Raw genomic sequence first — 24,875 nt, 5'->3', positions numbered from 1 at the left:
AAAGTGTTTGCCTCCTTCCTTATTTCCGTTTTTTTTATGTTTATTACACTGAAATGGTTCAGACCATCACACAAATTTACATATGAATGCCACCAGAAATACATTTAAACACAAAATGCTGTTTCGAAATAAAAGTGTTTATTATTAAGGGGGAAAAAAAATCAAAACCTACATGGCCCCTGTGTGAAAAAGTGATTGCACCCTACGCCTAATAACTGGTTGGGCCACCCTTAGCAGCAACAACTGCAATCAAGTGTTTGTGATAACTGTCAATGAGTTACAGAGAGCAGAGAGCTGCTTTCTGGTATGCACCACAGTTCATGAACAAACTACAGTGTATAATAAACTTTGAAACTCATTACTCATCAATCAGTTTGGAAAATTGGGAAATTTTGCGTATTTATTTATTTATGAATTCAGTAAATGAAAAAACAAGGGATTCTCCCAAAAAGGTGTTTTACAGCATTCACCAAAAACTGATTGTTGGTGTCGTAAATGACTTGTTAGCTCCTGATCTGGCAAACATACCGGAAACATATGTCTTAGTAGTGATAAGTCATTTTGAGCAGGAAAGAGCATTCTTGTGACAAGGTAAAAGCTACAATTTTTTAGCTTTAATTAACTATAAAAACCTTGCATCACAGTTATGTACACATCATTTATGCTTAAAAAAGGACTTAATTTATTATAAAGTAGGACTAATAACGCAGAGCCTTGAAAAACTGTTATTTGAAAAACAGGTTATTTTTTTATTTTATATACAACCCTTTCGTAAATCTAGTTTACTAAAATCTATTAGAGCAAATATATTAGACATTGAAAAAAAGTGATCGTCTGCCAAAAAGTGACTGCCCGTGTTTAAACTGCTGTACATGACTTGCTGGCCTATAATATTTGAAATATATGTCAAAAGTAATCTTCATGAATGATATCAACTCATCTTGAGCTACACACAACATTCCTGTCACAAGGTAGAATTTTAGAAGTGACTGTTATATATCCTTTAGCCTATGTATCCCGTTAAAAAAGTCTCACTGGCATTAAAATTTTATTTTTTAAGAGCGATCTGGCAAAGACAGCAGCAGCATGACAATATAGATATTTTAACTGGCCAAAAAGGACCGGGTCATAAAGATACTTGCAAAACTGGTAATTATTTTATATATAGTCTAAAGTCTATTTATCAATATATGTAAAGACATTACACATAATTTAAAAAAAACAAAAAACACACATAGAAACTTGAAATCACTTTTTGGCAGACCAGCACTTTTTGGTGCAACGCCGGTCCTTTAAGGCTTGTATTAGGCATGCGCGGTACGCATGCCTAATACAACGGACGCGAGTCCGGTCGCCATAACAACGGTTTGTTTCTATGTGATGTGATAGGACCTTATTAGAAGTCATAATGAAACTCAAGCGGTTTCTCCTCAGATATTATCCGCCAGGTAATACAAGTTATGTTTGTAGTCCTATCTAAAATGTTGCTTCTCATGGAGGTCATATGACTGTGCCTAACCTTCATATTAAATCGTTATGGCCTAAAGTTTGTCTGACATTAGCTAGTTAGCTAACGCTTTTCAAACTCAAATCGGCAGAAGGGTTAGATAGTTTGTCATTATAAGACATAACAGGTTAAGTTAACTAGAACCCAGGTGTTGTAATGTCAGCCTCTCTTTAATTCTTTTATTTTTCATTTTTTTATGCTGTCAGGTATAATCCTTGAATACGAGAAAGGAGGATTTCTGAGGACCAAATCAATAGATCTTTTGGATTTGACTCCAGAGTGCGTGAGTTGTACCTGTTAGGATCTCTCTCTCTCTCTCTGCGTGTGTGTGTGTGTGTGTGTGTGTGTGTGTGTGTGTGTGTGTGTGTGTGTGTGTGTGTGTGATCTCAGCACTGAAGATAATGTCAATAACAAACTGTTACAACCTACGGTTACATTACCACTAAAAAACGACTTTCTGCAGACTAAAACCCTATTTAAAAACACTTTGTAACCATGTTGCATTTATTATGAAGTTGGACTGTGGAGGAGTTGCAATTCCTTAATGTGGCATTACATTAGACTAGAGATTTCTTTTAAATGACCCATTTACTTTAGGAATACCAACATTACTCATTTCAGCTCTTACTGGCAGTCACAAGGGTGTAAATCTGACAACACGGGGAGTGATATTTTAACACACATTAAACATACTTTGGTGAAATTGTAGAGTAAATGTAATCTTTGTTAAGCTGTATTTGTTATCCTAAACCCCCTTTCTGTTTCCATTTTCTTTCCCTTTTCTGTTCCTAATGTCTTGGTTTTTTTTGGTTTGTTTTTGTTTTTTGTTTTTTTTACATTTTTTTTCTCTCTTTTGCCATCAAGCTACCTAAAATTACAAAAAGACTTATCACATTTTATGTTTTAAAATTGTAGAACAAATCCAGATGAGTTGGTGGAAGAAATCAGACAATCAGAGCCTCTGGTCACAAAGGCTCAGGCTGATCAGGTCAAACAGCTGGTTATTCGACTTCAGAAGAAACAGACCCAGCAGGACCATCACAGGTTCTGTTTCTCCAAGGTCAGACACAAAACAGCAGTAAATAAATCAACACGTAGACATGACGCTTACAAGGAATTCCTGCTAGTGAAGACATTTATCTATTTCCCTCACATTGTTGAAAGTTATTTGGTGCTCCTTGTAACCTTGATTTTAATGAAAGAATGGTTTTATGAACTAAAGTTTATTTTGTCTGTGAAACATGGCACACGTGTTGCTTATTGAGTTATGATATTAATGCTTTTATTCCACACAGACTGTTGGAACAGTAACATTTTTGCAGCATGAATAAACGGGCACAATCCATTAGCTCGGCGATTAGCAGATGCTATTTACATATGTGGAATGTGATTTGTGAAATTAGTAACTACTGTTTTAGAGAGGCACTAGAAAGCAGCAGTGATCGGGTTACTAAGTCGCTAGTGCTTCATGCGCATGTATTAGGGGAGTTAAATGGAAGTCAGGGTCAGTTGCATTGCTGGAGATCAGAGGTTACTGAATTTATTTTGCCTGCATCTAAAAATTGGGAGATCTTTCTGTTCTTAATGAGAGCAGAAAGTTATTCCACCAGTGGTGGGCCAGGAGGAAGAAGCCTTCACATTACATTATAGTCAAATGAATTATACATACAGAAGTTACATGGGTAATTTTAAAGATGAATGTAGATGAATGTAGTCAATAACTAAATTGGATTTTTCAGACCAGTTTCAATTTTTTTTCCAGGAGCTCAAGGCACACATATTGCCACTGACAAATGTTGCCTTTGACAAATCTGGGTCAAGGTGAGTTTTTAACACTGAGTAACCTGCCACTTTGTTGTTTAGGAGAAATTACAGTTTGTGCAATTCCCCCTTTTCTCTCACACTGCAGGTTTATAACTGGGAGTTACGACAGGACATGTAGAGTCTGGGACACAGCCTCAGGCACAGAGCTGCACGTGCTAGAGGGTCACAGAAACGTGGTGTATGCAATTGCGTTCAACAACCCTTATGGGTAATGAGCTGTTTTAGGAAAACCTTTATAACATGGGAGGGTCGCATTGCTCAATTGAAGATTCACATCAGTGTTTCATCTTAAAAATGAATGTTTCATTGCTTTATTTTCTCTCTATTAAACTTAGAGACAAGATTGCGACTGGCTCTTTTGATAAGACCTGCAAACTGTGGTGTGCCGAGACTGGCAAATGTTTTCATACTTATCGGGGACACATGGGAGAAATAGTATGTATAATGATTTGTTTTAAATGAATTTCATTTGTGTTAGTTTTTGGTTGATTGCTGATTCATATTTGAAACACAAGTCAGTATTTAAGCTATGTGAGCATTTAAACTACAAGGTTCTGCTATGGTATTGTGTTTAGTACTTTAACAGGACCTATAATTTTATTTACTGTCTACATTTTTATTCTTGGACTCATAGTAGCTTTGCATGATTTACAAGTAATCTCCATTTATCTAAGACTGAGCCTTGGGCAGCTTGTTTCATCTTCTGTCTGAGGCAAGATATTTTACTCCCATTAAGTCCATCTGCTCTCTAAATGAGCTTTTTTTTTCTGATTGGCTGTGATTGACTCACAAACAAGAGGTTGGGTTGGGCTGCTGTAAGCATATGGGTGAGATGACCATATTCAGTAAATTGCCATATCAAGCCAAGAATAGAAACAACTGTTTCAAATCGAGAGTTTAGAGCAGTTCATATGCCATATACTATTCAGCTTTGCTACAGAATACAATACAACCTAAGTAAAAAAATTTTGTAGGTGTGTCTTGCATTCAACCCCCAGAGTACGCTGGTGGCCACAAGCAGTATGGACACCACTGCCAAGCTGTGGGATGTGGAGAGTGGGGAGGAAGTGGCCACACTGACTGTGAGATACCCTTTCCTCAAACTCTGTCCCATTGCTTTTCTTGCTCTTCTTATCCTGGTGTTGTGACCCACATTCATTCATTAATGATGATTCATTAACTTTTTAGTCACTTGTGAAAGTGACATGAATGCTGTCAAGTGCTCTTGATGACCAACATTTGATAGGAATGTGACAAACTCTTTAAGAAGGCACTGATAGCCCTCTCTAAGGGGAGTAGTGAGACCTCTTTAATGTGCAGACTGCACGTGGGTTTATAGTGTGACTTGCTGAATCTGTGTCAGCAAGGAGCAACTCTCTGCCCCTCTCAATTCACTTAGCTTCTCACACCATGAAGAATCAGTAATGCAGTCAACTGAGTGCAGATTCTTTAATCTGTTCTTTTTTTTTTAAGTTAACTTCAATTTTATAAATCTACCGGTAAGGCTAACCTGTGTATTTCTGTTAACAAATTCAGGAGACTATAATGTGGGGGGCTCACACTAGCTATGACACCATTTAGTTGCCAGACTGCACACGCCTTTGAAAACATTAAACATTATGCACAAAATACCTCAAATGAGCCCTAAAAAGTAAAATAAATGAGGGACAGGTGATCAAAGTGGGTGCGAGCCACCACTTATGAATTGGACCACACTTACCTTCAAACTCATTCTGATCTTAAATACACACTTCTAAAGTTTGGAGGCTGTACTTTGCACTGTTGGGACAAATCCATCCAAGGACAGTAAGACATAAACACCTGCCAAAGTTCTTAAAGCTGCCTTTGATGTAGTTCCTTCTAGGACAACAGCCCCACTTTTCTGCAGGGACACACACACACACACACACACACACACACACACACACACACACACACACACACACACACACACACACACACACACACACAAGGTGAAAATAATCAGCTGTATAAGCCACACTGTTGTGGTTGGTAAATATTTGCATTTTATGATGCACTTTTTCATCCATCCACTCCATGTGAGTGGCTGTGAGGGAGAAACGAAATAAGACAGTGAGAGATAATGCCATCTCCTTTCAGGGTCACACCGCAGAGGTCCTCTCGCTGTGCTTTAACACAGTGGGTAGTCAACTTGTCACCGGTTCCTTCGACCACACAGTCACTATATGGGATGTTGCTTCAGGAAGGTCAGAAGTTATCAATATTATGCATCCATTTGTGCATGTGTCATCATTTATACTTCACAGAGAATGTAACACTTATCGATTCTGCCTTACAAAGCTGTGAGACTGATTAATTGCTGTTCAATTCCTTGTTTTTTCCCCTAGACGGGTCCACACACTCATTGGTCACATGGGAGAAATAAGCAATACTCAGTTTAACTGGGATTGCTCCTTGATTGTTACTGGTTCCATGGATAAAACCTGCAAAGTAAGCTATCATTAAGCCCAAATATCTTTTTTTTGTTCCCAAAATCTCTTGTCAGAGGCTGAAAACATGTCTGTTTGTATTTACCGTCTTCAATTTCCCACTCTCTCGCAAACTCCTGTGTCTAAGGTCTGTGGAGAAAAATTAAATCCTAATTCCTTAATTACACCAAGATGAGTCACGCTCACAAGTGAGAATTATCCACCTCGCTGCATTCCTCTGAGGGAGATGGCCATAATAAAGCCACTTCAGAGTTTAATGCTACATTCACAAATGCATACTTCATGAGTTTGGTGTTTCCATGCTCCATGATGAATGAATGCTCCAGTTATGTAGTTCGCTCCTGTGTGCATGTATAATTCTGTTTTTTGACATGTGTAAATGTGTTCGCAGGTTTGGGAGACTGTCAGTGGGAAGTGTGTTGCCACCCTCACTGGACACAAAGAAGAGGTGTTGGATGTGTGTTTTGATTTAAGTGGTCAACTCATTGCTACTGCCTCAGCTGATGGTGAGACAACACTTCAGTCAAAAGATTACATTCCGAGTAAAACTGTACTAGCACGGTATTACAAACGTACCCTAAATATACTACTTGTGCAGAATTTAAGATTCTGCATTTAAAGATTTCTACAAATACCTAAGCTTTATTGGTTGTATAAATTTGGATTTTCCACAACAAAAGCAACATTTTTATAATTTTGTAAGCTGTGCCTGTGTGCTGAAAACTCTCTCTCTTCCTGAAACTCTCAGGGACAGCAAGAGTGTTCAGTACAGCAACACATCAGTGTCTTGCAACCTTAGAAGGCCACGATGGCGATATCTCCAAGGTAAGTTGATGAAGCCAAACTGTCTGTTCTAAAAGAACAATTTAAGTTATGGCTATTTTTTGTCATCTATTTATCTGTAATTAAATGAAAAAGCATAACTGTGTTGCTCAAGCTTTTTCAGCATTTTATCACTCTTCTCAACTTTGTGAGTATTAACTATTATTTTAACTTGTAAAGCGTAACCCTGCCCCTTGGTACACCTTACGTATATCAGGTTTTTGCTGTTGAAAAAGCTGGGTTAAGGTGAGTTTAGACATGTTTTGGCATTTTAAATAATGCTTAATCGTTACTAAGGATGCCGAAGTTTGCCATACCCCATACCATTATACCACCAGCAGCCTGAACCTTTGATTCAGGGGTCAGGCTGCTTTCATGTTGTTTTCACCAAATTCTGACCGTACCATCTAAACGTTGCAGCAGAAATTGAGACTCAAGTATTTTCACCCAGAGAACTGTCGATCACTGGATATTTTCTCTTTTTAGTCCACCCTATGGTTGTAGGTAAATTTCAGTAGACAGTAGTAGAGATGGACTGATCCGATATTACGTATCGGTATCGGTCCGATACTGACCTAAATTACTGGATCGGATATCGGAGAAAAATAAAAAATGTAATCCGATCCATTAAATATCACGAAAGCACCTCACAAAACTTGCAACACGCCGTAACTCACCTCAGAACGTTAGCACGTCGGAGCAGTATGCATCACGTGATAGAGCGGCTGTGGCATGCGGGACCTGTCGGTGGTCTGGATAGCATTTGGAGCTTCGCTAGCAACCCGGCATTTCATCTCCGACAAAGTTATCCCCGAGAGAAGTAAAGCAAGTGTGTAAGTCCATCTCTGAATGTTTGTAAAGCATTCCTGCATTAAGCTTAACAAGCGACTGCCTCTTCTTGCTGCTACTTCAATCATGAAACTGCTTAATGATCAGCTGATCGGCTTTTCTGTCACGAGTCCGTCTCTTTTGTTTGTTTTTGGCCCACTTCGCGCCAGAAAGAGGAAACCAGCGGCTGAACAACAGCAGCACGTTTAAGCTTGATAAGCTGTTGTTAGAATTTATTTATTATTACTTTCTACTCGAGGATCCTTTTCTACGCAGCTGACGGCTGGTAACTGTGCAGGGGCGGATCTAGCACAGTTTAGCCAGGGGGGCCGATAGGGCATTAACAGGGAAAAGGGGGCACAAAGACATACTTTTCTTTCTTATTCTCATTTAAAATGTCTAGCTTTTAAAAAATAATTATCTGACACCCAAAGTTTTAATTTGATGTAAAATGAATAGAAGTCAATTACTGTATATAGTGACTATTAAGTCTAATATATATACCCTAGTAAGATATAGTACTTTTTCCTTTGGGAAGGTACCATCTGTGCAGTCTGCAATTTTGTTGAAGAAAGATGTTGAATCTATTTAATATTTCTTGAAAAATAATTGATTTCTGTGCATTTTTTTTCACACTGCATCAAATTAAGGTTGATTACGTCGATTAAGCATCATGAGGTGGAGCGTGAGGGGTGGTTCCCCATTTTTTATTTATTTTTGTTGTTGCTGGGAGTTGGAACCCTATTAGTTAGGTTGCTTAATATTTATGCTAAGTACTCTTTAAAATACCAGAATAGGGAGGATGGTGTAGGTTTAAGTTTATTAGATTGATCAGTATTGCTGAACCATGAAATATTTTTTTTTGCATACAGGTATAACAGAATAGCTTTAGTGTAGTTGTTGTTTTAAACTTGAGTATGAACTTATACAAAATGCAGCAAGATATTTAAAAAAACAGTTTTGTTGATTAAAAAACACTATATCGGATTCATATCGGTATCGGCAGATATCCAAATTTATGATATCGGTATCGGTATCGGACATAAAAAAGTGGTATCGTGCCATCTCTAGACAGTAGTTACACTGGCCCATCTGACACCAACAAACATTCCATGCTCAGCGACACTAAAAATCATCTTTCTTCCTAATTCTGATTCTCAATTTGAGGTCTTTTCAACCATGTCTATGTGCCTAATGGGTGCCTAAATGCACTGCTGTGATGCCGTGTGATTGGGCGATTACTTCTTTGTAGCTATTATAGTTAAAGAGCACAGATGTGAGACTGTTATTTTTTTTAAGTTACTGATTTCATAGCAAACTTTTACCCATTTGTGAGTCTTATGTTTGAAACCATTCAGAAAATGATCTCAGTATCCGTATGGCAAATGTAGTAATAAAAATAAGAACAAATTATTAAGTATTCTATAACCAGGGCCACAGCCACAACTTTGGGCATGCGTCATGCAGCTAGCAGCTGTGAATAAACTTGTGATTTTTGTGTAATATTGACTCAGACCACAGTTTTCCTCGCCAGTGCTTTAAATAGGTCATTTTTTAAAATTACCTAGCTAACATGTGACAGAGTTTGATGCTGAAATGGAGGGACAGGACTCGAAGCTTCAGGATGTTTTGAGTTATCGCCAGAAATCTGTGAGCACAGTTCTAAACCTGATTAACATGGCCTACTAGTAGTAACGCAAGCACATACATGCGAGTACTCTGGCATGGGGCACTGCTGTCTGACCCTGCACTGACCTTGTTCTTTATTTGGAGCGATATCACCCATTTAATATTTGTCAAGTGCGATGCTCTGCACGAGTGTGGGTTTTCCACAGGTTCTGGCTCAGAGGGCTTCTCTGTGTGCATTTACTAAAACACATTAGACAGCCAGTAATAAACAGGCTGGATGGAAGATGATTCCAGGGGATTATGACACTAATCTCTCCCTAACAGGACACCAGCCATCCTCCTGTCCATGCTTCTTAACCATTTTCTTCCCCATGTTTTTTTCCTTCTATTTCAGTATCTCACTCAGTAAGCTTTTAATTTTATTTTTATTACATCTCGGTCACTGCTGTAGTAAATTCACTTTGCTACCCTTTTGTTTGTGAATGATAATATATTATAAATGATGGAATGCTAATTAAATGACTAGTTCTAAAGGTCTAAAGATATTTTCTTCTGTGTGGAAGATGGTATAAATCAGCATTCCCCAACCTTTTTTGCGCCATGGACCGGTTTATGTCCAACAATATTTTCACGGACCGGCCTTTAAAAATAAAACCAGTATCGGTAGCAAAAAAAAAAGAAGATTTATCCACAACACGGGAATAGACCCAGGGAAACAAAGTTAATGAGAAAAACGATAAAAAAAATAACGATAAAAATCCTGAAAACCATAACTTTCACACTCAAGCCTCAACTCTCGCGGCCTGGTACCAAACGACTCATGGACCCGAGGGGTTGGGGACCGCTGGTATAGATAGCTTCTCATAACTGTGTTTTCAAACTAAGCATTAAGAGGACTCTTTCCTATTCTGGATGTTCCATTTGCTTTATTCTTGCCCTTAATTCAAATCAAAATGACAATCTAATGGAAAAAATCAGTGTTTGATTAAATTTGTAGAGCCCATTTACAGCATGCTCCAAACTTTCATTGAAAAAATCCATATGGTGTAGGAAGTAGCATTTTTGCAGGTCCTTGTTGAAATGCGTTTTAAAATTAACTTTTACCTTAAAGTTAGCCTCTACATCTAACCAACAAAAATGGTTCTCGTAGTTTTGAGTCATTCTTACGCTACAAACAAGATGTGATTGGTTAGGCCAATGTAACCTAGTGACCATGCAAGAGAGACGATATTGAGTAATGCCAGATTAAACAAATGCTTTAGCCTTGTTAATCCTTCCTCCATTTTATATATACAGTTATATAAAAAGGAAAGTTCACTTGCTTCCAGTCTGGTAAAAATAATCTCAGATTAACAAGAACACATGACGTATTATATGGTGTCATTATTTATTTAACACAGTGGTGTCCAAACCCAGGCCTTGAGGTTTTAGATGTGTCCTTGTTCCAACACAGCTGAGTTAAATGGCTAAATTACCTCCTCAACATCTCTTGAAGTTCTCCAGAGGCCTGGTAATGAACTAATCATTTCATTCAGGTGTGTAGACTCAGGGTGAGATCTAAAACCTGCAGGACACCTGCCCTCGAGGCCTGGAGTTGGCTAAGAACACCCTTGTTCAGGGCTGCCCAATCCCAGTCCTCGAGAGCTACTATCCTGCAGCTTTTAGATGCATCCCTACTCCAACACAGCTGAATCAAATGGTTTGATTACCTCTTCAGCATGCCATCGTGTTTGGCAAAGGCCTGATAACAAGCCATTCATTTGATTCGGGTGTGTGGGAACAAGGATGCATCTAAAAGCTGCAGGACGGTAGCTCTCGAGGACCGGGATTGGGCACCCCTGTCCTTGTTGCTTCCATAGGGGTTAAGAGGACAAGTAACTGCTAACTGTTGCAAATCAAATGTATTTATTGATCATCAGCATCAGTTAGCATGCTAAATGTTAAAGTTCATAATGGCATAAAGAGAAACAGACTGAACAAGTTTGGCTTGTTTGTGAAGGTGCCTGGAGAAAGCAATATCCTTTTAACAGACAAGACCACAGTGGAGATGTTTGTCCACAATGCAGTGTTTATGAGGATATTTCCAAAACTGCGAAATAGAAAATGTATATCGACACAAACACCTCATACAAACTGTCAAGCACAGCGGTAGAGGGGTGATGGTTTAGTCTTAGTTTGCAGCTGCAGGTCCGGGGCAAGTTGGAGTCACTGAGGTGTCTGTGACGTTTTCTGTATACCAAAATATTCTAGAGCCAAATACGAGGCTTGGACTAAGTTATGTAATGAAGTGGGACAGTGCTTCTAAACAGACCAGCAAATCTACAACAGAATGGCTGAAAAGGTAAAGAGTCAGGGTGTTGCAATTGCCCGGTTTAAGTCGAGAACTCAAACTGATTAAAATGCTGTGACTGGAGCTTAAGAGAGCTGTACACATGAATGAATGCCCTCAAACCTAAGTGATCAGTCTAGCTACTTAGTATTTTTATCCTTGAGGTATTGGTTCTATCGCTAGTTAGCTAACATAAACTAATGTAAGGCAGCAACCAACAAAACAACCCTGTGACGTCTTGTTGTGTACTGACACAACATATGACCTTAAAAACACTTATTTCTTAAATCCAGCTTCTCAGACAGTGACATTGGACTAGTGCTCCATGATGTAATTTAGCCTTTCTACACATAGTGTTTCATGTCCACTTTAATATGCAGTATGCAACTGAGACACTCATCAGCTTTGTTTATTTTTTATCTCATTCCTTTACTCTTTTTGATCTTTTTCTCTTCGCTGTCCATTTTAAAACATCAACCTTCCATTTTGGCACCTGTCATAGCTTCCACCCACACACACACCCCACCCACACCTCAATCTTCTATCCTTGCCAGCTTCTTCTCTAGACAGTTTCCATTTCCTGTCTGGGGGTCTCTCGTTGGCACTGAGTTTAGAATTTTAATAAAAAAACATACTTTACTTTCATGGCCATCTAGGGCCAACTTCATTTAATCATCCCTTCCTTTACCTCACTGTTAGGATATAAAACCACTCAGGGAATGATAAACCCAGACTATAATACAATCAGTTTCAGCCATGATTTTCATAACGCTCCTCTATCATCTCAGAGTAGTTCCACTGGTGCCTTTATCCTCCTTAAGCATTTTAAGTTGAATGACCTCAATGGAATAATGCTACTGATATGGTAAAATTGGTCTAGACTCACCCATTTCCACCCCTCATGTCATTTCTACTTTCTCTGGCATAATCTCTTATTCAGCAACTTTGTTGCAAATGTACCACAACCCTCGAAAAAAGGCTAACTGTCCTGGCTCTGCCTCTCTTGGTAGATCTGTTTCAGCCCTCAGGGCACCAGAGTCCTGACTGCCAGCTCAGACAAGACAGCTCGGCTCTGGGATGCTCACTCTGGAGTCTGCTTACAAGTCCTGGAGGGGCACACAGACGAGATCTTTTCCTGCGTCTTCAACTACGAGGGTGACACAATCATTACAGGTACATAGAACTGACACAGAAAACACACATAAACCCCATCTGACCATCGTACACTGTTAAAATGTAGCTGTAGGAGGCAAATGTACTCTTCATCACAACCGTCACAAATGCTTAATTGCAGTTTTTAGATGAAAAGCGTGCAGCTGTGTCCTTCTGTGCAGCTATCCATTTGTATTTGTGCTTCCCTGCAGGCAGCAAGGATAACACATGCCGGATCTGGTACTGAACATTACCTGAGGCTCAGGAGGGCATTTACATGAACACAACAATCAAATTGTGTTTGCCAAATATTGCCCACTTTGTGTCTGCTCGATTGTGGACTACTGTAAAAGAAAAACACAAAAAAATCACAAACTCCTGCTCAGTTTAAACTTTGACTTCTGTGTGAAGTTAATGTGGTCCTAGAAATCAACAGCAGCTTGGAATCTCTGCTCAGAAGATGTCATCAAAAGGAGTCCAATTCTTCAATTTCAAAAGCTGTTTGTTTTGTTCAAGCAATAATTGACGTTATAGGAAATAGATGGATTAACTGTACATCATATAGTACCAGGGTTTCAGGTAACTTCACATCATTGTAGGAGTGCCCACCTGATGAGAAAACACAGGCTTTCCTTTGCTTCCCACCACTATTTTTTGCTATACAACATGCTGAATGAGTCTGTGACTCGGTTCACAGTGACAAACAAATCACACAGCAACGCTTGCAAAGTCCCTTCCATACAAGTGCAACGTAAAAATCACATACATTCCTCCTTGTCCACACTAAGGTTGTTAGTCATGGGTAATTTAAACTGACATTGGAAAAAAGCTCTGATTAGATTTATGTCATGTTACATTGTGTACACTGTTAAGATTCAGTATTGAGGAAGGGTACAAGAGGTGATCGAAGAATAACCACACTGGTCCGGCCGGGTGAAGTCAAACGAAGATTTTAATGAATACACGCGTGGGAAGAAAACTCTGTACGCAGACAGGAAGTAGTCTTCGACTTAATCAAAGCATGAACAGATATTTTATAGCATCAGGGTTTGTTTACTGACGCCCCTTCATGCGTCACAGATACATTTTATACATAGATCAGATCAACATCATCATGACTTTTTACCTAGAAAATCATCTTCTATTTTCATGGCTAGCCCTTCCTGTCTACCTTTCAGTTCTTGTCTTGTTCCTCTTTCTTGCCGAGACACCAAGAAACGGTTCCTCTTTTACCAAGACAATTTTGCAGTTACAGCCAAACATAACTAACCTCTCCTCTAAATAAATCTAATTTAAAGTGTGTGTGTGTGTGTGTGTTGACCTCACATGCTCTTTGTGTCACCTCTTACACTTCTGACCTTTTACCAGACCAGAAGCTCACTGAGACTATGTGTATGTCTTCTACTAAATAAATGTTTTAATCAAGAACCTCTACTAAAACCTTAATATAAAATGATAAAGCTATCTGTTACATTGTTAAAGCCTCGTCTTAGCCTGCGGCTCAAAATAACTTCCTGCTTCTTTCTGCATACAACTTCCTGTCAGCCTGCAACTCAGTCTTTCTGAAAGAGACACTGTCTAAACCTTGGAATGCAATATCCATGCTGCAAATTATATTATTAATGCAATAACAATTATTTAACAATAGCAGTAAAATAATTTCCCTCCTCGACACTCCCCCTTTTGACCTCTGGAAAACCAGAGGTCACAATACATTGTGTCCTCACGCAGACCCTTCTCTGGTGGTCTCGAACCTCGAGATCTCCAGGATCCTCGCCCCTCCTGTGGTCGCCGAGATCAGTCTTCTGCAAAGGAAACAAAACACCTTTTCTTGCATCTCCCTAACTTATCCTATCTGGGACTCTTTAATTAAAAGCCTGATCCTAATTATCTTCTTAACTTATGGACTTGTATTTATGTATACTCTTCAACGTTACTCATCACTTTAAAATTCTTTTAAGCGCTGGTTTCACGTCCAGTTGCTCGCTCTACTTTCCCTTATTTGATCATCAACATCCTATGCACAAGTTGTCGCTGCTGCAAGCTAATCTACTCCAAAAGAAAACAACCACTTCAATCAATTAAGTTTAAGCATATAAGCAATTACTCCTGTATACATTTCATCATAGCTAAATGCTGCCTTGAAACAACTCCTATGTGTTAACACTAACTTCATTTTAAAACCTCACATTTCCTATGTTATCACCTGTTTTGGTATAACCTTTTTATTTCATTTTGCTCCCTTAATGTAACAATACCTTCTAATTCTAATGTATCAGACTTAACCAAAATATATGCTTTCCTTCCTCTTTGGTCCTTCTTTAAGTTCAGTTAAAAGCTAAATGAATTTAAGGCCTTTTGCCTGGAATCAATACTGTCATGTGTGTTTCTTAACTCTGTGTCTGTAAGCGTGTGCAATCCTTCATGAACTCATATTATCCTCACAGTAGATTGGCTAATCATAGCGCTAGCCAAAGGCTCGTGACCCTCCAGAGACAAATTTGAGCCACAACTCCTTTAAAAGCACAAAATGCAATATGTATAAAATAGTTATAACTGCACCTGAAATACAAAGTTAACATCATCATAAACATCTTATGGTCATCAAAGCAATGGGCAGGGCTGCGACCCAATTTAGCCCTGTCTGCACAAATTTTAGCCAACTTGTTTTTCAAATTTAGGTTCATCCTCCCTACCTCTTGCAAATCTTTATTCTTGAAGTGAGTACCATTGTCTGATCTAATTCTCTTGGGAAACCCATGCCTTGGAATGTAATGATTAAGCACTTAATCACGCTTTTCGCGTCTTCACATTTGGTCGCCCATGCTTCGGGCCATCCAGTCAAAACATCCACACACACCAACAAATACCTCACCCCACCTGGGCCTGTATCAATCATGTCGGTATAATCAATCACGACCTCTTCTCCTGGCCTTCCTGGCATGAGAAACTTACCAGCTTCAGGTTTTACTGCTGGCTTTGGGTTGTGTGCCCCACAAATTAGGCACGTTCTGGCCTTTTCCAGTATCATCCTTCTCAAATCAGGATGCCACCATCGGCACAAATTTCTCTCCATCTGTTTCACTCCCACGTGACCAAGCCCGTGAGCCTCATTCACCTTTTGTTCCGCCATTTTGGCCGTTAAAGCGGGACGCCCATCTGGCCCCCTCCACAAACCGCCATCTTGCCAGGCTCCTTTGTTTTCCCACACCCCCTTTTCCTCTGGGGATGTCTCCTCCTGAGCCTGTCTAACTTCTCCCATGCTATTAGTGCTACCCTCCTCTTCTGGGGTTACCTGCACCAGTTGTCTCTGTCCTTTGTAGCCCGCTGCTTCCTTTGCGGCTTCGTCAGCTTTCTGATTTCCTCTTGCCACCATACTGTCTGCTTGTGAGTGGCCTTTGCATTTTATAATACTTACCTCGTCTGGGTCCTCCAGGGCCTTTTTGTAACAGATGGGTGCATTAGTGGCCGTTCTGAACCCGGCTCTCTTCCACTGAGCCAGTTCCACATGAGCTGCTCCAAACGCATATGCTGAGTCAGTGTAGATGTTCACTCTCATGTTTTTAGCCAACCTCAGGGCTCGAGTTAGGGCTATCACTTCAGCTCTCTGGGCCGACTGTTGTCCCTCGATTTTTCCTTCAACCTGGGCTTTCTTAATACAGTCATGTGGTTCTCCTGACCCCATTAGGTCTGCCATATTTATTCCTTCATGTGTGAATACCAGATTTGGCGCCTCTAAAATTTTGCTGAACCTTTGTTGCGTCAGTGGAGTCATTGTGAATGCCTGTGAGTTCACATAGGCCACTACACTGTGTGTAGTAAGCACTTTCAGTGGGTGTTCCCTCACTATATGTGCTGTTTTCTGAATTATCTTTGCTACTCCTGCTGCGTGTTGTGTGCATGTGGGATGCCTTGCTTCTGTTGAATTTAATCTTATGCTGACATACATAAGTACATCCCTACCTCCCCCTTTTTTCTGAAACAACACACCATTCACAACTCCCTTTGTTTCTGAAACATCAAGATGAAATGCCTCATCATAGTTAGGTGTGGCCAGATCTGTGGCTCTTGACAAATCCTGTTTTAGTGAAATGAACGCTGTCTCTGTGTCCGGCGTCCAAGGCAATTCAGCCTTCAGAATTCGAACACCAACTTTCTTGATCAGATCCCTTAAAGGGGCCGTTTTACCCGCATAGTTCGGAATGAACTGCCTGCTGTAACCTGTCAAGCCAAGAAAGGAAAGCAACTCCTTCACAGTTCTTGGTTTTGGATGTGTCAGAATTTGGTCTCTGTGTGTGTTCATTAACCCCACTGATCTGTGTGCGATCACCCGGCCCAGGAATGTTACCTCTGGCCGGACCAACTGCAGTTTTTCTTTGCTCACTTTGAAGCCACACTCCGCCAATCTGTTCAACACCACGAGCGATGCTGCCGTACAGGCCGCTGCTGACGGGGCTGCAATAAGAAGATCATCAACATACTCTATTAATGTACAGCCCCCTGGCAGTTGACATGGGGACAATGCCTCTTTCAACACCTGATTAAAAATTCCTGGTGAGAGTGCAAAGCCTTATGGTAGACGTGTGTACCTAAATTTGCGGCCTCTGTATGTGAATGAGAAAATGTCTCTGAGTGACTCGTGCAGTGGGAGACAAAAGAATGCATTTGCTAGGTCAATACATGTGAACCACTTTTGGTCTTCAGTTTTGTGCTTCTATTATGGTCTGTTAAATGGTATGTCATACTTCAGCCGGAACAGGACAGGCGAACAGTTAGCTAGACCCACATCTGTGGGCCCTGCGGACCACAAAGTACCAGGCAATTTTGAGAGCTCAGCTACTGCATCAGGATGATCCATTCTTTCCCTGCCATGTATTCTGGAGATTTCTTTATGTTCTAAGATCACTGCATCGTTGGACAAACAAGTTATGCGATATATTTTACATTTTGGTGCATACCAGACATTTGGAATTTGGGTGCCTTGCCAGCATGCGTTGTCCAGCGCCCGCTTGACCATTGGTCCCAGATCTCTTGGCCCATGACCCTCGTGGACCGCCAATGTAATGTGAGGGGCTGAATCCTCTCCCACATTGTACCAAGGCAGTTGTTCATCAGTAAATTTCACAGCCGCGGCCACACCTTCTGGTCCAACATAAATGTTATGTGTTTGCACATTCCACGTCTGTCCCTCAAGATCAGACTGGAACTGTTCCCGATAGATATCGTTATCTTCCCTATCATAAAAGAGTGTAACGTGGAAAGGATCTCGCGGAGGGGAATAGACGGCCAGGCTCATTATCCAGGGTTTCCACAGCTGATAATGTCTCAGAATACCTTCTTCCACTAGCCTCCCCCAGTAGATTTCGGCAGTGGGTTGTTCAGAGTTCTGGACTTAAATATTGAGTCTTTGAAGGTGATCCCAGTTTCACAAGCAGGTCCCTGCCCATGAGATTTTCCAGGCACCTGTGAGGACACCACATATTGGTGCTTCAAAGTCTGTTTTCCCAGCTGTGTCAATGCTGGATCATCATCATTGACAGCATAGGTTCTGCCGTCCCCACGCTGTTCAGTTTCTCCGGGCTCCATCAGTATTGCTCCCCCTCCCAGCCCCAGTCGGCTACTGGGTACTGGGGGGCTGGTGCTGCATTCGGGTTTGGAGCCTGATGTGCTCCCCTGTAAGCAACTCTTTGTCTTGGGCCTCCTTGTGCCTGGGGTTGATAGCCTCGCCTCTGATAATTTCGCTGCGATTCAGGGCATTCTCGGGACCAGTGTCCTTCTGCTCCACAGCTGTAACAGGCAGTCCAAGACACACTGCCAGGATTCCCCGGATTCCGAGCCCTTTGTCCTCCCCTCACGGATCCACCACGCCCTCTCTGCGGTCCACCGGTCCCCCAATTCCCTACGGGTTGACGCTGCCTTGGTGCATTGGCGGGCCAACGGTCATCAGGGTAGAGACCCGGATCCTGATCTGGCCAGTCAGGCACAGGATCGGGCTGAGGCCTTGCCACCATTATAGTCTTATTTAGTTCTTTCGGTTCTTTTTTCTTCGCATTATATTTTTCGCGAGCCTCACCCAGCTGCAACCTAAGCAGCTGCGCCTGTGCTTCATCTAACTCTTTCTTTTGTTTGTTCGTCAAATCCTGTTCCTGCTGAAGTCTGTGGGTCACATGTCTCTCCCACTGCACCGAGTCTGCAACGGCAAAATCTGGGTTCTTTTCCAAGTCAACTGCAACCTGGTTGGGCAGCCCTGCCAGCACTGCCGAACGACACCACGCTCTACTTTCACCCTCCTTCCCCGGATGTATTCCTGTTCCTAACAACCATTGTTCCTTTGCTTTAGCTAAACACTCTCTGGGTGTGTTTTTGGGATCCCAAATAATTTTTGGAATGACTCCAAAGTTAGGAGTTGGGTCCTTCTCCCGAACTGCATCTGCTAAGTCACTCTTCACCTCATGATATTTCAGGTCATTTGCATATCTGGTTGTTTGAGCTATCTGCTCTACATCTGCTAACCCACCACCCAGCATACAACGTCCGGCCAAAGTGCGAAAGTCGCCCAGCGCTAACATATTACTAACCTGTCAAATACTGCCCCACAGTGTTGACTGTAGTGACCCTGAAACCTCTAAATACTGTTGGGTAGCTGCCTACCATTAGTTAATTAGCACTCACCTTTGCTTTGACAATAAAGAATTTCTTGTTCTTCATCACTCAAACTGCAGATTTATTGTCCAACCCAGACTGAAAATACATTGACTATCCTTTTGCAGTCTGTGACTGAAATTCTCTGTATTGACATATGGATTTTAAATCTCCCAAACATGATGTTCGATCAGATATCTTTATCTTCTTTCGAGAGCTCATGAAAAAGCTGGTGGTTTGAAACTGATGGAAAATTGGCAGGCAGCTCTATAAAGTGTCTGTCATAGCTGGCATGTTAGAACAGTGTTTTTCTCGCCAAGTCCCCGTATTATCACACAACTAAAAACTATGACGTTTGGGAATTCTCAAATTGCTACTTTAAAGCTCTGTGTTGAAATATGGTTTTATGGATTTTTTATGATAAGGAGATTTAGATTAAGATTATAAAACCTTTATACCTTTTTATAGATTTGTGCTAGACCTACATACATGAACAGAGCTGTAGGGCCACAGTACTAAATCTTTAAATTCAAATGTATTAAGTGTATAAAATCAAGCACCTAGCCACGCAGTCTGCCTTTGTGAGAAAATGTCTCTTTCTAAAGAGCTCATTCAATTAAAATGCGGGACTGTAATAGGACACCACCACTGAAACAGTCAGCCAATATTTTTTGTTCATACTACCTTCTCTTTCCCCTCACCCCCAACCAGTCACAGCAGATGGCTGCCACTCATTGAGCCAGGTTCTGTCTACCAAAGGTTTCTTCCTGTTAAAAGGGAGTTTCTCTTTCCCACTGTCACAGAGAGCTTGCTCACAGGGGTTTGTGTGTTTCTTGGGGTTTCTAATATTGCAGGAGACTGCTGTTTTGAATTGGCGTTATACAGTTGTATGCATCAGTTGTATACAGCACCGTTCCTGAATGCAAACTACAATAATAAACCTATCAGTATGGTTGTGTTTAGTAGTTTTAATTCTCTCTCTTTTTGGGGAAACAGTTCAGTGGAGTGTAATAGTGTGCATAAATGCACCCCTGAATATTGAGATTTTATTTTCCCTGGTTTACAAATGACACAACACTTGCTCTTATTTCACATCACAGAAATTTATTGATGTCAAAAGATAAATACATTCATTTCTACTGTGACCAAGTTTACAGCTGTGTCATGTGCTTTCCCCCCGCGATGCTGTTGTAACACAAGATTACCACTAAGTAGAGAAATATACTGACCAAATCCACATACAAATTCAACATTACAAACCTTACTCTGTCTTTTTAGACATAGCAAAAGCTAAAGGAGCGGTCCACTACTCCAAGGTGCAGCAGTTCAAAATCTACAGTATATACAGTACAGCTATCCAAAATAATCCCTTAAGTAACATGAATAAAATATCATACGTACTGAGTTTCAAAGTCACAACAGAGGTGGTACGTTAGCCAATGGACAACAAAAATCTGGACCTTTTACTTACATTAAGTAAATGTGCACTTCAATGTGACCATCAGAAGAAAGTGTCAGGGCTTTTTTGGGCTTAGATTTAAAGAGCCTCTTTTAAAAGTAGTTTTAATACAAAAGGTTTGAGCATGTTGAGCTGTGGGAAGGCTACAACCTGATTTTCCTACAGTATGTCCTATAGGTGCCTTTCTCTGAGTGAATAAATAAATAAAGCCATGATTCGACTGTGTGAATTTGTAAATATGTATTTTCTATATAATCTGGAGCAGTTAGAACCTGCTAACTATGATCACTGGAGGGCTGATTCATTCCCATCAGGAACGTCCAACCCGTGTACCTACAGTTTGCCGTGTGTTTGCGTGCATGACGCTAGAGAGGTAACTCTGGAAACAAGAACATCCTCTCGTTAAAGGGAGATCGGTCCAACTGGACAAGGGTGAGAGGTATGAATTTCTCAAGTATGCCGATTGCGTCGTGCTTTCAGCTCTCGGTAGGAGACACTTGGTGTGATGAGACTATACACGCGCAAACAGGAACATGTTACAAATGCGAGTGAATGAGTGAGCTTGTATTGTTACTGTTTGCGATTAGAGGCGGCAAGTGTCCTAAAGTGTCTCCAGAAGCCAATCGAACAGGCTTGACTGGAGAGACTTGCCCGCTTCTTCCGCTTTCTCGTGCATCTTACAGAACTGAACCACAGCGTCAAACAAGTCTGCAATCCTCCACGCCTTCTGAGACATCAGGTGGACCACCCTCAGGAACTGGGACAAAAAAAAAAAAAAAAAAAAGGTACAGTCTCATGAGCTGTAGATTTCCCCCCCACAGTTAAATCAGGTAAGAAAATGACCAGAACAAAAAGCAAAAACAATACATCAGTAACATGATCTGCTTATAAATGTATTATTTGACAAGCCAGCAACTTTGCCTACCTTTGCAACTCTCTTCTCTTTGGACTTCCTGAAGTAGAGAGCAGGAAGGCCTAGCTCCGAGGCAGCGATCCACTGTAGAGCCACTCTCAGCTCCAGGTCCATGCACTCTGGCTCGAGGTCACAGTTTACCACCAACAGCTCCCTGATGCTTCTGTCGCCTGCTGTTCTTGCTGAACTGCTCTCTAACAGATCAAATATAATATGGCATAACGTAGTACGAGTCAGCACTGAATAACACCTTGATGATAGCTATACTGTCCTCACTAACAAAGCAGTGTTGGGGCGCACAGACAATTCAGCCTGTTCTAAACTCACTGAAACATCAAAAGAAAAAGCATGTAGTCACGCAGCGTGTTCAGCTCTCCTGGGCTCAGTTTTGCTTCGTCTTTAAACAATGATGATCTTTGAGATAAAACACTTCTGGAACAATGGACCTTTAAGATTTTATGCGCACGCACACACACACACACACACACACACACACACGTGTGTAATTTTTGAGGCTTAATCACAGCACTCTGCCTTGAATCCCTCAAGAGTTTCTGATGAGTAATAAGATGTTTAAACTGAGGAAGGTGTATAATTCACAAGTGGATATAACACTATAAGACTTTAAGAGCAATTATTTGGCGATTCAAAAATCCAACATTCCAATATATCGGTCAGTGTTTTGTTTTTTTCTTACACACGCACGAGAATATGAACTAGATGCAACATTTGTTGCATGTTTTTATTCATTTACTCACCCAAGTCTGCTCAGATCAGCTGGTTGTTGATCCCTTAGTTACACTGCAATAGGCCTAGGCTGCTAGGGCCTTCCCTAGATGCATTTCTTCTTCCGTCACCTCTTATCACTATGTGGTTATACACCACTTTGCATTAAATCGTTTTTCGTTATTAATCTCTGGCTGATCAACTAATAGGTTTCTACCTGTTAAAAGGACGTTTTTCCTTTCCACTATCACCAAGTGCTTGCTCATAATGGGTTATATGATCGTTGGGGTTTTCTCTCTATTATTGCAGGGTCTTTACATTTCAATATAAAGCACCTTGAGGCGACTGTTAATTGAGCTGAATTGAGATTGTGCTGTGTTGCCAGTAGGGAAGTTGCAGATTGTCCACCAGAGGACAAACTATGCGACATCAACACTCATAATTTCATTAAATGCTGTTTCTCTACTATTTGATTTTTTTTAACAGTTAATAAATAACAATACCAGCAAATTGATAAATAGCTAATATCCGCTAAATTAGCCAGTCTCTAAATAACACCATTGATGACTGCGAATTTGAAACTACACTCACCAAATACAGTCTCTTTGGCTCCTGCCAGGTGGCATCTCTCAGTCTCCTCGCTATAAAGAAAGAAAATAATGGAGACTAAAAGTTTCACATATGTTGACATACATTAATGAAGCAGTTTGAAATTTTGGGAAAAGCAGTATCATTAATGCTTAAATGGGAAATAACCAACTTGCAATGCTACAGCAAGGAAAAGCATCAAGCCTGGCTCTCCAAAGGTAGCAAAATCTGGATACAAGCACATCTTGAAAGCTCGCTAATTACAAAGTTGCACATGTTCTGGTAACCTAAAAGCAATGCAACAGTATTTATTTTCATGTAATTAAAATATAACCCCAAATCCAAAGTTGGGATGTTGTAAAATGTAAATGAAAGCAGAATGCAGTAATATTAGAATCTCATAAACCCAATTTTTATTCACAACAGAACATAAATGTTTGAACTGGGAAATTTGACAAGTTAATGAAAACGATTAGCTAAAAAAAAAAAAAAAAAAAAAAAAAAAACCCCAGCTGGATGAACATTTTGCAACGAATTAGGTCAATTTCACAAATTGTGGAAGAGTTTTATAATACTGTTCCTTTGAATACAGACTTAGAGCACCTCATCACTGACAGCGCATAATTTCATCGAAAGATTCAAAGAATCTAGAGAAATTTGTGCACAAGGACCAAGGCCGAAGATCAATATTGGATGCCTGCGATCTTCAGGCCCTCTACATTAAAAACAGGATGCTGTGTGGAAATCACTGAATAGACTCAGAAACACTTCCAGATATCGCTGTCTGTTAGTTCACCGTGCCATCCGCAAATGCAGGTTAAATCTACCATGCGCAGAAGAAGACGTGTGACATAATCTAGAAAGTGCTGAAAGGTATACACAGTCTTTAGAGCAACATCCAGATGACAACGTTTTCAGGGAAGGCCTTGCATATTTCAGCAAGAGGAGTCCAGACCAGAGTTTTTGCCAGCTGAAAACATCTGGGGCATGATGAAACAATATGAAGAAAGACAACTCAGGACTGCTGAACAGCTAGAATCCTCCATCCAGCATCTCTTCAGTTCCCAGATGTTTACAGACTGTTGTTAAAAGAGGAGAGGCTGCACAGTGGCAACCATGACCATTTGTGTGTGTGTGTGTGTGTGTGTGTGTGTGTGTGTGTGTGGGGGGGGGGGGGGGGGGGGGGGGGCATCTTCGACCATCAAAGTGACCCTTTTTCTTTTTAAAAAAAATGCAACATTTCCTCAGTTTAAACATTGGATATGTTTTCTATGTTCTGTTGTGAGCAAAATGTGGGTTTTTAACATTCGAAAATCACAGAATTCTCTTATTTTATGAAGCATGCAAACATTTGTGGAATCAGGGTTTTAAAATACGATTTTTTTAATAGTTCACTAAATTACGAACCTTTTTGGATATTTTAAAAAAAATCTGCACTGTTAACCTGATTATTTACCGTTTAGACAAATGAAAAAGAACAGAATAAAAGCAGAAAATTCAAAAGGCTTTTGTCTGTTAAACAGAAAATTGTTATTTGTTCTGGAATGACACTTAATATCCTTGTCTAGCATGTGTGAGAGAAAATAATACCTGCAAGGTTTGTGTGTATTAAAAATGTCACTGTTGACACACCAGAGACATAATGAGAAATACAGTGATAGCAGAAACATACTGGATTACTGTGCTTTGAGAGGGAACATCAGAAAAAGAATCCAGGTCTACCAGGCCTAAGCTAGACGTGCTGCTGGTCCCATTCCTAGGAAGGAAAAACAAACAAACAAAAAACAAAAAACAGCAAAAGTGTCATTTAAATGATGTCTCGAGACATCCAACACAATCGTTCACTTGTGAAGAGAACAATGTCCAAGCGCAGGGATGCAGGTCATGTTATTAGCTGGTGATTAACATATAAATAGCAGCTGCAGCAGAACTGGGCACTGAAGCTGGGAGAGCTGGTGATTCGTATTTTTTTGCCTGGCAGCTGG

General features: G+C 40.5%; 2 protein-coding genes across 9 annotated transcripts in view; one reads left to right on the top strand and one right to left on the bottom strand.

The window, feature by feature from the left end:
- The first annotated feature begins 1,330 nt into the window (after positions 1-1,330).
- daw1 (dynein assembly factor with WDR repeat domains 1) lies at positions 1,331-12,954 on the top strand. Of its 2 annotated transcripts, none has more exons than XM_004561398.3 (13): positions 1,331-1,448; positions 1,714-1,786; positions 2,423-2,567; positions 3,270-3,328; positions 3,417-3,539; positions 3,667-3,766; positions 4,330-4,413; positions 5,453-5,559; positions 5,701-5,803; positions 6,194-6,308; positions 6,551-6,627; positions 12,421-12,583; positions 12,775-12,954. In XM_004561398.3, the coding sequence occupies exons 1-13, from the start codon at positions 1,409-1,411 to the stop codon at positions 12,807-12,809; spliced, it is 1,224 nt and encodes a 407-aa protein (XP_004561455.1). In that variant the 5' UTR covers positions 1,331-1,408; the 3' UTR covers positions 12,810-12,954. The 2 variants fall into 2 exon arrangements, with proteins under 2 accessions (XP_004561455.1, XP_004561453.1); XM_004561396.3 differs by having other exon boundaries at positions 4,306-4,413.
- A 7,332-nt stretch (positions 12,955-20,286) lies between these two features.
- Positions 20,287-24,875, bottom strand: part of sphkap (SPHK1 interactor, AKAP domain containing) — a 123,562-nt gene continuing 118,973 nt past the window's right edge. For all 7 annotated transcript variants that reach the window (XM_076892247.1, XM_076892249.1, XM_076892248.1 and 4 more), the window contains 4 exons: positions 24,563-24,646; positions 22,894-22,943; positions 21,589-21,770; positions 20,287-21,420 (listed from right to left, as the gene is read on the bottom strand). In XM_076892247.1, coding sequence (XP_076748362.1) covers positions 21,265-21,420; positions 21,589-21,770; positions 22,894-22,943; positions 24,563-24,646 — 472 coding nt within the window. In that variant the 3' untranslated portion in view covers positions 20,287-21,264. The remainder of the gene's footprint in view (positions 21,421-21,588; positions 21,771-22,893; positions 22,944-24,562; positions 24,647-24,875) is intronic.

The sequence above is a fragment of the Maylandia zebra genome, linkage group LG14, assembly GCF_041146795.1.
Source record: "Maylandia zebra isolate NMK-2024a linkage group LG14, Mzebra_GT3a, whole genome shotgun sequence".
Lineage (NCBI taxonomy): Eukaryota > Metazoa > Chordata > Actinopteri > Cichliformes > Cichlidae > Maylandia > Maylandia zebra.
This window is presented reverse-complemented; position numbering and strand designations above follow the sequence as displayed.